General features: G+C 48.2%; 1 protein-coding gene and 1 long non-coding RNA gene across 3 annotated transcripts; one reads left to right on the forward strand and one right to left on the reverse strand.

Moving 5' to 3' along the window:
- Window positions 1–726: 726 nt before the first annotated feature.
- Window positions 727–4,564, reverse strand: LOC132422192 (uncharacterized). Its single transcript, XR_009518827.1, has 3 exons — window positions 4,401–4,564; window positions 2,470–2,721; window positions 727–1,049 (listed from the first exon to the last, which is right to left on the reverse strand). It is a non-coding gene; the product is annotated as an uncharacterized lncRNA (long non-coding RNA).
- Window positions 4,565–6,136: 1,572 nt separating this feature from the next.
- Window positions 6,137–16,462, forward strand: ENC1 (ectodermal-neural cortex 1). Of its 2 annotated transcripts, none has more exons than XM_060009319.1 (3): window positions 6,137–6,550; window positions 10,539–12,353; window positions 16,317–16,462. In XM_060009319.1, exon 2 carries the CDS (start codon window positions 10,552–10,554, stop codon window positions 12,319–12,321), a length of 1,770 nt encoding a protein of 589 aa, XP_059865302.1. In that variant the 5' UTR covers window positions 6,137–6,550; window positions 10,539–10,551; the 3' UTR covers window positions 12,322–12,353; window positions 16,317–16,462. The 2 variants fall into 2 exon arrangements, with proteins under 2 accessions (XP_059865302.1, XP_059865303.1); XM_060009320.1 differs by lacking the exon at window positions 6,137–6,550 and adding an exon at window positions 6,881–6,920.
- Window positions 16,463–16,960: the final 498 nt, after the last annotated feature.

A 16,960-nucleotide genomic window follows, 5' to 3' on the forward strand; every position in this document is an offset into this window, starting at 1 on the left:
CGTGCCCCGGTCCGGGAAGATCCCACATGCCGTGGAGCGGCTGGGCCCGTGAGTCATGGCCGCTGAGCCTGCGCGTCCGGAGCCTGTGCTCCGCAACGGGAGAGGCCACAGCAGTGAGAGGCCCACGTACCACAAAAAAAAAAAAAAAAAAGAATTGTTTCTCCAGCATCAACTGAAGAACGATGGTCCCAGGACAAAAAGAAGACAGTGTCTGTAAGAGGTGGAAGGAAGCAAAGGTGATTCCCGTGAATATGAGCTTTCACTGCACAAGCTCGGTTTGAGAGAAGCAGAGCCTCAGATAAACACTCCAAAAGAGTATGTAAATTCATTCAAGACCAGAAGTGTCCTTTAATCCAGTGCTATTGGGCAGATTGTGGAAACAGCAACTTTAATAAGGATTCAAGTCACTTTTATTTAGGAGAGTTCCTAGGAAATAGCTATGGGGTTGCAGGAATATCATTCTCCTTAAAGAGTCTACCGCAATCATAAAAGGAGCCATTATATAGCACTTACCACTAGCTGGGCTCTGTTCTACACGCTTTCCATATGCTTGTTAAGGAGCCTTGCTAGTGAATGTCAAAGCAGGAATTCCAGCTTGGTTCTAGAGTCTCTGTCCTTAACCACATAACTGCTAAAAATAAAATACTATGTGGATACAGAAAGACTAGAATTTATTTATTTATTTGTTTTTTAAAGGAACATTTATTTATTTATTTATTGGCTGCATTGGGTCTTCGTTGCTGCGTGCGGTCTTTCTCTAGTTGTGGCGAGCGGGGGCTACCCTTCGTTGTGGTGCGCTGGCTTCTCATTGTGGTGGCTTCTCTTGTTGTGAAGCATGGGCTCTAGGTGCGCGGGCTTCAGTAGTTGTGGCACGTGGGCTCCAGTAGTTGTGGCTCACGGGCTGTAGAGTGCAGGCTCAGTAGTTGTGGTACACGGGCTTAGTTGCTCTGTGGCATGTGGGATCTTCCCGGGCCAGGGATCAAACCCTTGTCCCCTGCGTTGGCAGGCGGATTCTTAACCACTGTGCCACCAGAGAAGTCCCAGAAAGACTAGAATTTAAATGCTAGGTGTCATTATCTCTAAGTGGTAGGTTTATGGTTAATTTTTTCTTTTACTTTTCTGTTTTTTTCCAACCTTCTATCATGCAGTGCTTTTGTGATCAGAGAGAAAATAATAAATGCAGTTTTAAAAGCCTGACCCTAAAATATATAACCAGCCACAGGCTGTGAAGATCAGTGTTTTGAACGGTCCTGCAATAGAAATAGCAGAAGCATCCTAAATGGTTTGATTTACTAATGACTGGACCTTAGCGAGGAATACCAAGGAAAAGTGCCTCAAATGTGACCCTCTGCAGTCCTGTAAGCAGCCAATAAACTATCTACCACTTGCAATGTCACTTGGGGGTGTGGAAAGTGACAGAGTCTCAAAGGAAGAATGAATTCCCCAGCTCTAACCCCAAATAAAGGAGCTCAGCCCGATGGTAGCGCTCAGCACTGAAAGGACACAAATACACTGTCACAGAAAACTTTCCATTAAACATCGTTATACAAAAGTCCCCTGTATTCCTATATATCAGCAATGAGCAGTTGGAATTGGAAATTAAAAAGTCACACTATAATCCAACTTAATTCACAAAATACACATAAAGTGGTAGCACATATAATGGATTTAGGAAGCAACTAAAATTTTAAAATATGACCATGCCGGGCTTCCCTGGTGGCGCAGTGGTTGAGAGTCCGCCTGCCGATGCAGGGGACACAGGTTCGTGCCCCGGTCCGGGAAGATCCCACGTGCCACGGAGCGGCTGGGCCCATGAGCCATGGCTGCTGGGCCTACACGTCCGGAGCCTGTGCTCCGCAACGGGAGAAGCCACAGCAGTGAGAGGCCCGCATACCGCCAAAAAAAAAAAAAAAAAAAAAAAATCATGCCAATTTGGATCCAATTCTAAGAATACTCTCAAAGTTTATCATGACGTGTTTAACACAAATACAGTTAAAAAGACATAAATGCAGCAGGTGGTAAACCAAAATTTAGACAACTACCAGTTTAGACCTCTTGTTTGTGCCCAGAGAGACAAATTACTGACTTAGACAATGCTGATGACTTCTTGTATTGATTACCTTACTTTTTTCTTATCCTTGTCTTTTTAATAAACAGTCAGAGTAAAAAAAAAAAAAAATCTCCCTCTTTTTGAAAGAGGATTGCTGGCGGAACTGAGGCCTCATTTTCCTAGGTTTGTATCTCTGTGTTAGGGTGAAGGGTCAAAGCGGGCATTGCACTGAGCGCCTCAGAATCTCCTTGGAGAATGAAGGCCCCTGGGGGTGCTGGCAGCAGAAGGCACACAGCTCTCTGCCCTCCTCAGAACTGCCTCTGAGGAACACGACCGTGGCCGTGGCCCCCTTCCTGGGCAGCCTGCATTCAGCAATTGGTAATGCAGCAGCCCTCTAAAGCCTGGCCTTCTCGCCTTACCTGAGGACAACTCCGCGGGGTCATTTCCGCTCTTGAGCTCCACCTGGGGTCGGCCAAGGCCTTGACTGAGGGCGCACGCCAGCTCAACTTCTTCCCCTGCCCATTCTGCTTCCCTCCCTTTCCTTCCACAGGTGTTGCGCCCAAGATGTAAGCACGCATGCGCGCGTGTGCGCCACGGCGGGCTGGGGGGCGGGGTGGAAGGTGAGGCGTGTCGTCCCTGGCTGGGTATCCACTTGCAGCACGAACTTGACACTAGGGGAGGAAGAGCACAAGTCTTTGTCAGGCTGTTAGGCTCTCGGCCACACTGACGACAGGCCACAGTCTTGAGGCCCATTTCGCAAGTCACAGGAGGAAGGAAAGCTGAGCCGTCTTCGTCACACATTCAGGAAGACGAGCAAAGAACAAACAGGGACACTTTGGGAAGACTGGCAGGGAATGTGTCTGAAATGCGGGTGGGGCTTCGGGTGCGGGGAACCACAGGAGGCAGGATGGCAGCTGCTTAGCCACTGTTTGGTCTAATCCCCTGAGCTGTCCTGTCCCTGGTACTATGGTCACACGGTGTTAATTAAATCATTCTCATTAATTCAGACAGAGTGTAAATTAGGATGGAATGAAGATAAATTACGTTTGAAGGCAGCTAATACATTTAACCCCATGCTGTTTATTTTTCAGCCTAACAAAATAACATCGTTAAGGGAGATAACAAGGCCAAAGCCTTGGGCACAGCTTCTTAATAGCATTAAAAACAAGACCTTGGTTTGGTGTCACAAGGCAGAGGCGCAGACCAGCTCCCAGGGGCCCAGGGGACCGGCCTAACATCTTGAGGGAGGTGGTGGCCATTGTACAACAGGGATGTCTGTAGTGTTTCCCAAGTTGCTTATGACTCATATCTACAACGTCTGTCATCATCCATTTTGATCACAAGTCTGTCTAGAGTTCTTCCTGTACAGATACAAGACTTACTCACCTTTTCTTCCTGTAAGTGAAGTGATAAGAATTAGGTTTGGCTGAGAGATGCCGGATGAATAACAGTTTTAGTTGCTGTGATTGTAATATGCTAATTTGCAAATCACTTTCAGCTGTGGAATAAACATTAGCCACTGCCCATAGGCCTGAAAACTTTTCATATATCGGTTCAAGCAAACCAGCGTACGGTTTGCAGCAGGTCATTTGTCTTCCAGTTTTCATAACCCATGTAAGAAGTAATTTCTTTTCCCTTCGTCCATGTTGCTTATCTCCCTAAGGCAGATGAAGCAAATGTATGTGGTCACTGAATACTTTCAAGATTTTCCAGGCCACAACTTTTTTTCCTTCTCTTTTCTTGAAGCGTAGAAAGGTGGCAACGTTAGGTAGAACAGACACAGGAAATTAGCATCGGTGGATGATGACACAATGGCCAGACGAGTTCACTCTTAGCCCTGCCTGCTTAGCAAAGCTATTTGCAAAGACATGTAAACTTTGTTCTCCCCCCGGCCCCTCGGTTAAGGACACTGCAGTTTCCGGGTGGTAAAGATGCAACCAAAATAGATGGCCTGTTCCTAGCTCAGTGGCTTTCTGTGGCAAAATCCCCAGCCAACCAGCTGAACTGAGGACATGTTTTATTCCTAGGCAGGGTCATCTAGGTACAGTTCCCAGCAGATTTGTTAGGTAATTTAAGTAAGAAGGAAATACTTCTTAATGAGAAAAAAATGTTAATCTCTTAATTTAAACAGAGCACCCCACCCCACCCCAGTCCCACTCCCCGCGGAAGACATTAACGTTTGGTCTTCAGAACCAACCTGCTTGTTTTTGACCCACAACCCAGACAGACAAAGCGCTTGGAGGAGGTGCCTTTGGGGGCTGCACTGATCACCTTCCCCCCACTCCTTGCCGAAGGCTACAGAGCATGTTTTTTCAAAGACATATGTGCGATAGCTTCACGTTTCCCTCACCCGGCTTTTCAGCACCTATCTCTGACGTCTACGGTGTTTCTATCCGTCTGGTCTTCGCTGATTTTATCCACATCTTTAGGAACCGGGTCGGCTCGCGGCGCTCCCCCTGTCTTTACCTCGCAGCAGGCAGACCCCTGCACGTGGGTCTGACCGGGAATTGATCTGGCCTCTCCGGCTTTGTGAAGCAGTCTCGAGCCGAGACTCTGCATAATACGTTAAAATACGAAGCAGATTTGTAAAGGCTCGTGGTGAGGCTGACGAGTTAATGCTAACAAAGGACTTCAGAGGGCACTGTCTTTCTTTGTTTGCAAGGAGCGAAATTTCTCAGCGCGAATACCAGAAGGGACCGCGTGTAAAGGAAAGTGGGATTAAAGGACCGACAGAGCCTTGGTTTCGGCAGTCTCTGGGCTCTGGGCGCGCCAGGCAGAGCCTCTTCTGCCTGTTAAACCATTTCTGCATCTAATATTTAAAAGAAAGCTGGGAGGTGGAGTGGGGAGAGAAAACTCGTGGGTCCCCACTCCAGCTATAAGGCTGGGCCACTGCAAGTAGCTGTGCGCCCTCTAGCTGGACAATTCACATCTCCCTGGGCCTCAGTTTCCTAACCTGTAAAACGAGGGAGCTGGATCGGTAATCTCTACAGTTCCCTCATATACTTTATTCCAAATACCCAATAAAAAGAAAAACAGGCATTTCAGCTCCCAGTGGAAAGACAAGCCCTTGGTACAAAGATCAAAAGTGGGCTTCATAGTGATCGCCGTTCAAGATTAGTTTTCTAATCGCCTTCCCTTCTCGTGGCACAAGGGCGCTTCAAACGTGTGTGTGCTGAACCATTTCTTTGCTGAACTCCTAACTAACACGACCCGGCGATAAAAGACAGGAAAGGGCCCAGACTGAGAGGGCGATTGACGCTTTATCGCTACGAAGAGGCGGCGGCTGGGCAGCTCCTAGGAGCGGGTCGCTTTGAATAAAGCGGCGGCGGCGATTGGCTGCAAAGCACGTGGTGCACGCCTCGCCGGAGAGCGCCGGGTTGCTGCTGCTGCCCCGGGCGGCGTGGGGCAGAGTCCAGCCGCGGGGGCAGCACCCGCCGGGGGTGGGGAGGGAGGACTGAGGGGGCGGGAAGCGCCAGGGGCTAAAGTCTTTCTGGTCCACTGCCACCGAGAAACCCTACGGCCCGGCTTTGCCCAACCTGCGGTGTCCCCGGAGTGTCCAAACCTCGCCACCGTCCTCCCTCCAGATATCCCACCCGGCGCGCGGGCTGTGCGTGCCCACGGCGCGTGCCGCGGACACCCGGCTCGCCCCTCGCCGCCCTGTCCTGAGCATCAGGCGGGCTCCTGCAGCTCGGAGCGCACAGCGAGGGGCTGCGCTCCCCGGCCGAGGATCCCTCAGCACCTGGCTGGGCTAGAGACGCAGACACACCGACGCAGGAAAACTTGTTTTATTCGCGATCCCCGAGGGTTGCAGCTGCTCTTGGCTGAGATTCCGCGTGCGCTTTGTCTCTCTCCACTCGCCACAGCCCCCTCCCCCGCTTCCTCTCACGACTAACTCCCTCGACACACTCTCCTCCGACTCTTGTCCTCCTTCCCTTCCTCCTCCTCCTTCTTCTCCGCTGGCCGCATTCACGCGCTTCCTCCCTCCCTCCCCTGGTGTCACTTTTTGCCTACGCGCCCTCTCCCCCTCCCTCCCCTCCCCTCCCCTCCCTCCCCGCCGCTCCGCTTATAGCCGGGCGCTGGGCGGCCGGGCGCAGAGTGCTCGGGAAGCCGGAGAGGAGGCGGCACGGCGGTGGCGCTGCAGAGGCCGAGTCGAGACGCCAGGCGGCCGCCGGCGCGCAAGGCGCTTTCCAGCTCCCTCCCGCGAGGGTACAGCCCGCCTCCTTCAGCGGCGCCTGCAGCCGGGGGCTCGCTCTCGCCTCCGGAGCTCACTCCGGGAGCTGCTCCGCGGGTGGCGGGCGCAGAGTCCGCGACGTGGGGATCGTGAGGCCGCGGCGATCCGCCCGCGGTAACCAGACCGCGAGCCAGAGTTACATGCGCGCTCCCTTCGCCCGGTCAGTCGCTGTTGCTTCCTGGGGCTGAGACGTCCGCTCCGTCCCCTCCCTACCCGGTGACCGAGGCAAGAACCCAGCCGGTCGTGCACTGTGGCTGGTCGCCACTGTTGTAAGTCTCCCCTACCGCCGCGGACCTGTTGCGGGCGCCGCCGGGTTTCAGGGGCTGCCTGGCCTGCGGGGTGTGATCGCGAGGGGTGTGTGTGCGCCCCGGAGCCTGGAGCTCCGACTTAGGCGGCGGTGGGGAGCTGTTCTCGGGGCGGAGACCTGGTGTCCACCGCTGCCCTCCCACAGCAAGAAGAGCCGGGCATTGCTGGAGGGGGCTCCTCTCGGTGGAGCGCCGCCCGGGCGAGCTGCTGGAGAGCTAGGAGCTGAGCCGGAATACGATCAATCCCCCCCGCACCTCCCCCCCTCCCCCCCAGCGGAAAGAGCATTGTCGAGCGCGCGGGATTGTTGGTCCACGTTGCACCCTACCCGGCACGGTGAGCAATAGGGCCACGCGCAGACACCCCTAGTGAGGGCACGTTCACTGCGGCCAGATGTCTGTAGGGAATGAATGAAAACTGGTTTCTGAAAAATTAGTTTTTTCTCATGGAAGTATTTAGTCTTACCATGCTTAGTTTCGAAGGATAGGAATTGGTGGGCAGGGTGGAGATGAACCGTTGAACTTGGCGTGTGTGTGGTGTCGCCCTCACAGGCATGGCCAGAGTGTTAAAGAGCGTTACAGGTGTTATAGAGGACTGTGTAGTAAAATGCTTTTCTTGTTAACAATCTCTTTATAATGTTCCGTTGTTATCAATAATATGAGTGTCCGAGAAAATCTGCCTAGTTTCTCCTTTGATTGCATTGAGATCAGGTTTAAAACCCAAAGAAATGTGACACGCCGCTAAGTATTGGAGGCCCAGAGCCTGGTTAAAGAGCATTAAGTGAACTGAAGTTACTGTAGCTAGAATCCCTTTTGATGTTCACTGGTAATAGCAGCCCTTTTCCCCTTCTTTGTAGAGGCAGGTTAAGTATATGTGTGTGTTTTTTTGCTACTTAACTTGGCATGCAAATATTATTTCTCTGGGGACTTAATAAAATGCCAGAAGGATGATTCATTTCATGTTGAAGGTGTGTTTAGTGGCTGTATACGTGGTTTCTGCTGACGTTCTCACATTTGCATAATTTTAAACTAGAAGGCAAGTCGTTTCCCTTGGGTCTTCAAGTTTACCTTTTATTTTAATCAAATATTGCTGCAAGATTGTTGGATTTTGACTGACACACTTCTCCATCTGGGTGGCATCCAAGGTGACAGGCTAGGCTCTTTCTGCTGGCTTTATGAACCTACCTGGGAAATACAGGAGCATAAACACAGGATGCAAAGAGATGCAGATCCTATATCCCAAGGTCTTCTAAACTGTTTTGTTAAGCGTAAGCCTGGCTGTGAGTGTTGTTTTACACTGCTTAGGGAAACGCCTTCCGGGCCGGGTGGGTGTAATTCCAGCTCAGTCTGCAGGCACTTTGGTGCATTGGCAGGTGGATTCTTAACCACTGCACCACCAGGGAAGCCCTTTTGTTGTTGTTTTTTAATTGAAGTATAGTTGGTTTACAATGCTGTTAGTTTCAGGTGTACAGCAAAGTGATTCATTATATATATAATATATATATACTTTTTTAGATTCTTTTCCATTATAGGTTATTGCAAGACATTGAGTATATTTCCCTGTGCTATACAGTAGATCCTTGTTGGTTATCTATTTTATATACAGTAGTGTGTATATTTCAATCCCAAACTCCTAATTTATCCCTCCTCCCCCTTTCCCCTTTGGTAACCATACGTTTGTTTTGTCTGTGAGTCTATTTCTGTTTTGTAAATAAGTTCATTTGTATCTTTTTTTAGGTTCCACATATAAGCAATATCATATGATATTTGTCTTTCCCTGTCTGACTTACTTTGTATGATAATCTCTAGGTCCATCCACAGGAGGCAGCTTTTGAGGTTGCTTTGGAAGCATTAGCTTAAAAAAAAAAAGCATAGCTACTCGTTTGGAATTCTTGCACCTTTCTGTATAAGGCATAGGAATATTTATACCATCTTTTGAGGTTTAGGCTTAAAATCTTTCTCAAAGAATTTCAGCTTGAATGTACTAATGCAAGTGATGACTACAGCAGTAGAACAGCAGGGATGCTAATACTGTTTTAACACATTGGAGAACCTGGTGTATTCACATAGGGTCCTGTCACTTGCTCTTAGGAGCATTGGGCATTGGGTAAAATGGATTAGACCACAGAGGCTTAGCTTGAGGGTTGCGGTGATGCTTGCCTTCTCACCATTTGTGCCCAAGTCACTGTGGAGACTGATGGGTGCTTCGTAAAGGCTTCTTAACACCAGAGCCCTAGGACTCTGTTGTTTATTTTCTTCCACTAAGTCACGTTTACTCACAGTGAAAAGTTACATGCCCCAAATGAAAGAAAACAAGTTGCAACTCCTAATAGTATGAGGCCTGTGTGTCAAAGGCAAGTTAGGTACCTGCCTCTGTTGTTTTCTGCGCCTGCCTTGCCTCCGCTGCTCAGGTTGAAGGAAACAAGCAGGCCTTGGGTTTCAGCTCTGCCCTAAGGATTGGCTGTTCCGTGTTTGGAACAGATACTGTAACCACGCAGTTTACCCTCCTGGGATAAACAGTTTCCCTAGGAATCCTTTGACAGGCAGGTTCTTGAAGCTATTATTTCTTTGAAGTAACAGAAGGGTAGGGTGAAAAAGGAGAAAGATGGTTCAGTTTTTGAAGATAGGTGATAGGCATGTCCTGTATCTTTAGCCTACAGTTTGATTACTGAGGAAAGCCAAAGAGAGCATTCGGTTCTGCTATAAGTTCCGTTTAGATACTGAGGAAAACACTCTAGTCAGCAAATAAATTCTAGAGTGGCCCTAAATTAACAATGGCACTGGGAACATATGTATATGTATAACTGATTCACTTTGTTATAAAGCAGAAACTAACACACCATTGTAAAGTAATTATACCCCAATAAAGATGTTAAAAAAAAAAAAAAAAACAATGGCAGGCAATACACATAGACACACACGTGTGTGTTTTGATTTCGATAAAGCGACATTTGCATTTTGGACTGCCTAGATGCAGGTGCCAGCGTTTGCAGGTATGCAAGAATGGTCCTGGTGATGCCCTGTTTAATCAAGAGAGATGGGTGGATACATCCTTTGTTCTTGCAACTGGTTTTCTAAGATTTGATTTAAAGCAGGGAGAACAGAACAACAGAACTCCTGACTTTGCTATTCAAAATATTCTTCCCTTTCTGTGCCCGAATCGCCACTTTGGAAGCTGTCCGGAGCAGGAAAGGGGAGTGGTGACTGTGGCCAGAATCTATCCTGTTTCCACGATAGCTTGCTGATCAGTATATGGTTGTGTTTATATTGGGGCTCTTTCAGGATGCTGTAGTGGTAGAGGTGTCTGGTTACAAATTATTTGTAATGATAAATAAAGGTTTGGTCATTTTAGAAGTTGGCCTAAGCCTGTGGTTTTAATGTTACATTTCCCATTTACTGCACTTACTTTGGTAAGGCACTGGGTCTTACCAAAGGAATTCTTAATGGAATTAATTAGTAGGTATTTGTTTTACACATGGCTTTATGATGCTTGCATAGGGTATTAAAGCCTGTGCCCATCCCGGCGTTACAAGAGCTGGAGGCCTGGCATTTCAGGTGGCCAGCAGTGAATCAGCTGGACCAGGGCAGGGAGCTGTGAGAATGAGACCTTGCTCCTCTTGGCTTTTGCTGACTTACATTCTCAAGGACTTCAATATCCTGCAAGTTGGCAATCAGGTTTTCCAAGATGAACCTGCTCTTAAGCAGTGCTTGTTTGTTTTTTTTTAAACAGTGTATAGTTTAAATAGCTCAACAGTATTATAATAAGTGTCTTTCCTTATAGGTAGGTAGCCGTCTCTGACTTTGTATAGGCCTGACTGTCCATTATTCAGAACAGTAGGGTGGCAGGGCCAACAGCGAAGTGTTCTGTTTCCTCTGTCCAAAACAATTGCTGGTTTGGTTCGGCCGTTCTGAACACTGAGAGCATCAGGTTCAATAGTTGTGTTTTGTTTTTCAGGAGTGGAAACAAAATGTCCGTCAGTGTGCACGAGAACCGCAAGTCCAGGGCCAGCAGTGGCTCCATTAACATCTATCTGTTCCACAAGTCTTCCTACGCGGACAGTGTCCTCACTCACCTGAACCTGTTACGCCAGCAGCGTCTCTTCACCGACGTCCTTCTTCATGCTGGAAATAGGACCTTCCCGTGTCACCGGGCAGTGCTGGCCGCGTGCAGCCGCTACTTTGAAGCCATGTTCAGCGGCGGCCTGAAGGAGAGCCAGGACAGCGAAGTCAACTTCGACAACTCCATCCACCCGGAAGTCTTGGAGCTGCTCCTCGACTACGCTTACTCCTCCCGGGTCATCATCAATGAAGAAAACGCGGAATCGCTCCTGGAAGCTGGCGACATGCTGGAGTTTCAAGACATCCGGGATGCCTGCGCTGAGTTCCTAGAAAAGAACCTGCACCCCACCAACTGCCTGGGCATGCTGCTGCTGTCCGACGCGCACCAGTGCACCAAGCTGTACGAGCTCTCCTGGAGGATGTGTCTCAGCAATTTCCAGACCATCAGGAAGAACGAAGATTTCCTCCAGCTGCCTCAGGACATGGTAGTGCAGCTCCTGTCCAGTGAAGAGCTGGAGACGGAAGACGAAAGACTTGTGTACGAGTCTGCAATTAACTGGATCAGCTACGACCTGAAGAAGCGCTACTGCCATCTCCCGGAGCTGTTGCAGACGGTGAGGCTGGCTCTGCTGCCGGCCATCTATCTCATGGAGAATGTGGCCATGGAGGAGCTCATCACTAAGCAGAGGAAGAGCAAGGAGATCGTGGAAGAGGCCATCAGGTGCAAGCTGAAAATCCTGCAGAACGACGGTGTGGTGACCAGCCTCTGTGCCCGGCCCCGGAAAACCGGCCATGCCCTCTTCCTCTTGGGAGGACAGACTTTCATGTGTGACAAGCTGTATCTGGTCGACCAGAAGGCCAAAGAGATCATTCCCAAGGCCGACATCCCCAGCCCGAGAAAAGAGTTCAGTGCCTGTGCAATTGGCTGCAAAGTATACATTACTGGGGGGCGAGGGTCTGAGAATGGAGTCTCGAAAGATGTCTGGGTTTATGATACCTTGCATGAGGAGTGGTCCAAGGCGGCCCCCATGCTGGTGGCCAGGTTTGGCCATGGCTCTGCTGAACTGAAGCACTGCCTGTACGTGGTCGGGGGGCACACTGCCGCCACTGGCTGCCTCCCGGCCTCCCCCTCAGTCTCTCTAAAGCAAGTAGAACATTATGACCCCACAACCAACAAATGGACCATGGTGGCCCCTCTCCGAGAAGGGGTCAGCAATGCCGCAGTGGTGAGTGCCAAGCTCAAGCTGTTTGCTTTCGGAGGTACCAGCGTCAGTCATGACAAGCTCCCCAAGGTTCAGTGTTACGATCAGTGTGAAAACAGGTGGACGGTCCCGGCCACCTGTCCCCAACCCTGGCGTTACACGGCGGCAGCCGTGCTGGGTAACCAGATTTTTATTATGGGGGGAGATACCGAGTTCTCTGCCTGCTCTGCTTATAAATTCAATAGCGAGACTTACCAGTGGACCAAGGTGGGAGACGTGACAGCAAAGCGGATGAGCTGCCACGCTGTGGCCTCCGGAAACAAACTCTACGTGGTTGGAGGGTACTTTGGCATTCAGCGATGCAAAACTCTGGACTGCTACGATCCAACGTTGGACGCGTGGAACAGCATAACCACGGTCCCGTATTCGCTGATCCCTACTGCGTTCGTCAGCACCTGGAAACATCTGCCCTCTTAAACACAATGCATCCTAAAGAGAGTGAGCGTAAGGTAAGAGCCAGTTTAGCTGTAAGTATCCGTATAGTTGAGCTAGCTGTGTGAGCCCCTACATGAGTGGAACAGGCTCCATATAGCGCATCTTATAGAGGTTCTACATGAACTACAAATAAGAGCACTTGTACCCCGGAACTTAAACACTTGTGTTGACCACAGCTGCAACCCAACATAAGGCAGTGCTTCTCAGCCTTTATTGGGCCTCAGAGTCTCCCAAAGAGCTTTTTGAAACCTGCCCACTCCAGAGGCTGGGTTTCATTAGGTCTGGGTGGGACCCAGGCATTAGCATTTTTAGAAAGTTCTTCAGTGATTCTAATTACGGCCAGGTTGGGAACCTTGTCTCCCGAGCCCTCCCTGTGTGCCGGCAGCTGGGCTGTGTGTTTCCCATGGATCATTTCATTTGGTCCCTACAACAACCCTGTGGGATATTATTATGAGAGCACTTCGTATATGAAAACACCTGATGTGCACAGGGGTTAAGTAAGTTGCTCAAGGTCATAGGGCTTAGCAGGCGGAAAGGTTGGTCAAGACATCAACCCAGGCAGTCTGGCTCTAGAACGTAAGCACTTGAGGTCGCGCCGAATGGCTACTTAATAAACTTCACATTGTTATCACCCCAGGAAATAATTGTAGATTTTTAAATTTAACTTCCTCAAACCCTTTTTAGAATGAAGTGGGGTTTAAAAAATTGAATGCTGAAAATTATTCCCATTGTATTCTGTCCAGAATTATTCATTAGCTTATTTTAAAGGTTTTTCCTTCTCCCCCCCCCCCTCCAGAATAGCCCCCTTTAGGGCATTTATTAACTTTTGAGAAGTCTAGGTCTGTCCTTATAAAAGGTTGCACCTGCATTGTATAAGCTTGTCTGATGTATGGACACACGGAGCCATCTAAACTGCCCTTCCTGCAGCTTTTCAGAGTTAATCAGTCAAGCTGACCCCATTGTCAGGGCGAACAAAAGTTGTGTTTCTGTGTCATATATCTGGGTACATAATGGTTGTCTTGTGTACTTAAGAGTATATAATACTCTTGGCTCAAATAATTAATAGGCCTACACAGTTCAGGGTTCGGGAAGCTAATGGCCGCTTTGCTGCTGTTAAAATAAAGCATTCTCAGGATTGGCCCCGGAATCACTTAAGCGTATCTAAGTGTAGCACAGAACACATGGATTGATTTGTTTTGGTGACTAATGGGCTCATTACTAATAATAAGAGAATAAAATTTAAAAATCTGCTTTGGAGGAACTGCTGGGAAAATGAACTCCTTCCTTGGAAAGGTTTGGTTCTGTGTTCCCTAGTATGTTTCACACCTTTGAAGGGGACCTTCTAGCAAAGAGGGGTTTGGACTCCTTTGTCTTTTCTTTCCTCATCTCTTACAGCTCGTTTAGAAACACCAGTAAAACTGGCCTCCCTTTCACATGTAATCGTTCTGTTTCTTTCATTGCTTCAGTTATCTCCTCCAGCCCATTACAGTTAGTACAGTTCTTAGTAATGTAATGTTTTCCTGGACTGAAACTCCTTCAAAGGAGCAGGAACTGTCAGAACCGTCCTCTGGGGAGCAAATGGGGCTACAAACTGGTTTTTGCAGCCTTGCTGGCATCTCAATAATCCTGAATAAACAAATACTCTGAAAGGGGTTATTTCATTTGCGATATGAATGCATTACTCAACTCTAAGGAAGGTTTAAAGGACCTTCTAGGCAAAAGCGTCAATTAACAGTGCACTAAATTGGGTGTTAGTCCAAAACTGACTATATTTGCATAGGAGAGCCTTAAAAATTGCCAGTGATGGTGGCGGTACATCCAAAGGGTAACTGGCTGGCATCCTTGGAAGTGGCTGGCATCCTATATGTCATATAGGTAGAAAAGAGAGAGACCACATGTACATTCTGTTTCTAGCTGTGGAGTCTGGACCTCTCTGCACTTCAGAGATCTCCTTTGTCAAATGAGTGATTCGAATTGTGCTTTCCTTGAGATCTGTCCCAGTTCAGACTTGGGTGAATTGGTAAATGAGGAAAAAGAAAAGAAAGGCGTGAAAATACCTAGCCAGTGCCTGGTACATATTAAGTGTTCAATACTCGTATTAGTTTTCTTTCCTCCCTTCAATTTAGACCTTAGCTCGCAGTGGAATTAGCTTTGTGTGTCATGCGAAAATGAGGTTTCTTTGACTATTATCAGCTTGTTATCTTTATACTTCATTTTTGGTACCTCCTCTCTCAGCCCAGAGTGAGTATGTTGGCAAACACTCGAATTCACCCTCTCCTGGGTATTTGAACCTAATCACACATGTCCGGTCCCTGGGAAATGGAACAAATAAAGTGTTCGGTTATATTCGAAACAACATCCCCTCTGCCCTTGGTGCTCTTAGCCAGAGAGTCAAGCACAGAATAAGGAAATTCGACAGGGCCAGGTTCGCCTTTTTAAAGGGTGGCGTGGAGCTGATCAAAGCCACTGTTGGAGTTTCCGACTGAGAGAATGTTGGTTTAAATTTCTAAAGTTTACTACACACAAGATAGCGTTAAAACACTTGAGCCGGATGCAGTGACTTAAAAGAGGTGCCGTGTAGGTATCAGTCCTGAGCTGCGGACGCTTCCGGGACCTGGCTTCGCCCTCCACATGTAGGTGCTACCCGAATTAATACAGTGTTAACAAAAGGTTTCCCTAGGTCTAAAAGCTTATCCACCAAGGAGATTTTAACTCTCTCCAGCTGCTCCCAGCTGCCGGGAAGGGACAAAGAGGAAATTACTTCTGATTTTGCTCCATTTTCATGGTGCTGTGTGGCCCCCAACTTGACGGCGTTTGGATTTTGGTTTGCTTTGTTCCCGGCCCCCCTTTTTAGTGGTGGTTTTGTTTGGGGGTTTTTTGTTTTTCTGTTTGAGTGTGTAACATCTTGACATTTCATATTATCACAAGATACGTTCTTTAGGCCTAACGTTGCTGTAGAGGTTTCAAGGAGGTGAGGGTGGGCGATGACACCCGTAGTCTAAGGAATGTCTTGAAAGTTTGAATCACCATTACGAAACTGCCAAAAGAAACAACTAATGAAATGGATCAGACTTCCGGACACACAGGAGCAAGAAGTCAGTGCAAGGGATGAGCGCCCCTCCTGAATTCCCTCTGTCTGTACTTCGAGTTTCAGCACTGGGGCTGCAGACTCTTATGCTAGGGCTGGAAATGGGCTCCAAGAACAGACAGGGTGAGCATTTGAAAGACAAAAGCCCTCTGCAAAGTCTCCTTCTGTAAAATTAGACTTAACTAAACGGGAAGGATGGGCGGTGTGGGAAACAGCAGCTCCCATGAAATGTGCAGGCTTCGTGGTTATGGCACCTTGAATTTATATTCACGTTTGATGGTGGTTGATTCTGTAGCTAATAACACTGCATACCACAGCCCGAGTCTCCTAAGTGTGGACTGATGAACTTGGAGAATAAACTCCAGCCCTGGGCTGGTGAGGCCTGGTATGCTGTCATGTGAAAGAAAGCGAGACTGATTTCTGCCGTAATGAATAGCAGAGATGCATTTAAATAAGAGGATTAATATGTCTGCCTTCTATATGGTGAATAAATTTAATTTGGAATCCTTTATGGTAAATGGGCCCAAGGCGGGCGGGGGGGTGGGTGCGGGGAGGGGATTGGCCAAGGAATCTCTTGTGACCCTCTGGTGATCACTTTACAGTGGCTCTGTTTAACTGTGGAGAGGAATTATGAATGTCGGAAGCAGAAGAAGGCAACTCGTAACAGCACCTAGATGTATAGGTTTGAACTTTAAACGTATATATGTTTAGGAAAGAAGCAAAGATCTTTCTTCGGATACCACGGTTTTTGTTGGGCCATCTGCATGCATGAATGCACCTACCGAATGTGTCATTAAGACCTTTGGAAGCCATATTGACCTACTCTGTCCCAAGTTTAATTTTTTTTTTCAGATTTTGAGACTAACAAAACATTTTCCTTTTCCTCTAGTTTAGCTGACTCCATCCCTCAATGAGACAAGATGGGATCTCTACTTTGGAGAGGCCAAGTTGAATGAAGAGAAAGAAAAGGAAAAGGAAAAGAAGTTGCTACAGTCCAATCCACCACACCTTGTAAATGCTTCTAACTGGACTTGAAGGAAGGGGGGAGGGGGAGGGGGGTGGGGTTTTCAGTGCAAGAGGCACATGGTTTAAATATGAATGAACGAACCTGTGATCTAGTCCTTGTCTTGTAATTGTGGATTAATGTCAGCATTAATCAGCCCCTCAAAGGGAGAGAAAAGCCGGCCCTTTTCCCTTGCTGTACCATATTCAGCATTTGATTTCCATGGGTTCCACCATTTATGTGTAAAATTTGAAATGGTTGTCACCTCTCTCTGAGGAGCAAGCTTGAAGCCTCCACACCAGCTGCTGTTGGAGATTGAAAGCCCGACTGGGGGGCCTGGAGGGACGCTTGCTGGGCTGGCTGCAGAGTGAGGACCAGTGGACTCCACGATAATCTCCGAGGGGCTGTTCTCCCCAGGAACGTTTCTGAACAATGGGGACATTGTTGTAGCTGTTTGGTAGATGTTCTTTTCTATTTATAAGTGACTTTAAACTTTCCCTTGGCTGGTAAGAAATTTGTTGTAGATTTAG

The sequence above is a fragment of the Delphinus delphis genome, chromosome 3 (genome assembly GCF_949987515.2).
Source record: "Delphinus delphis chromosome 3, mDelDel1.2, whole genome shotgun sequence".
In the NCBI taxonomy this organism is placed as follows: domain Eukaryota; kingdom Metazoa; phylum Chordata; class Mammalia; order Artiodactyla; family Delphinidae; genus Delphinus; species Delphinus delphis.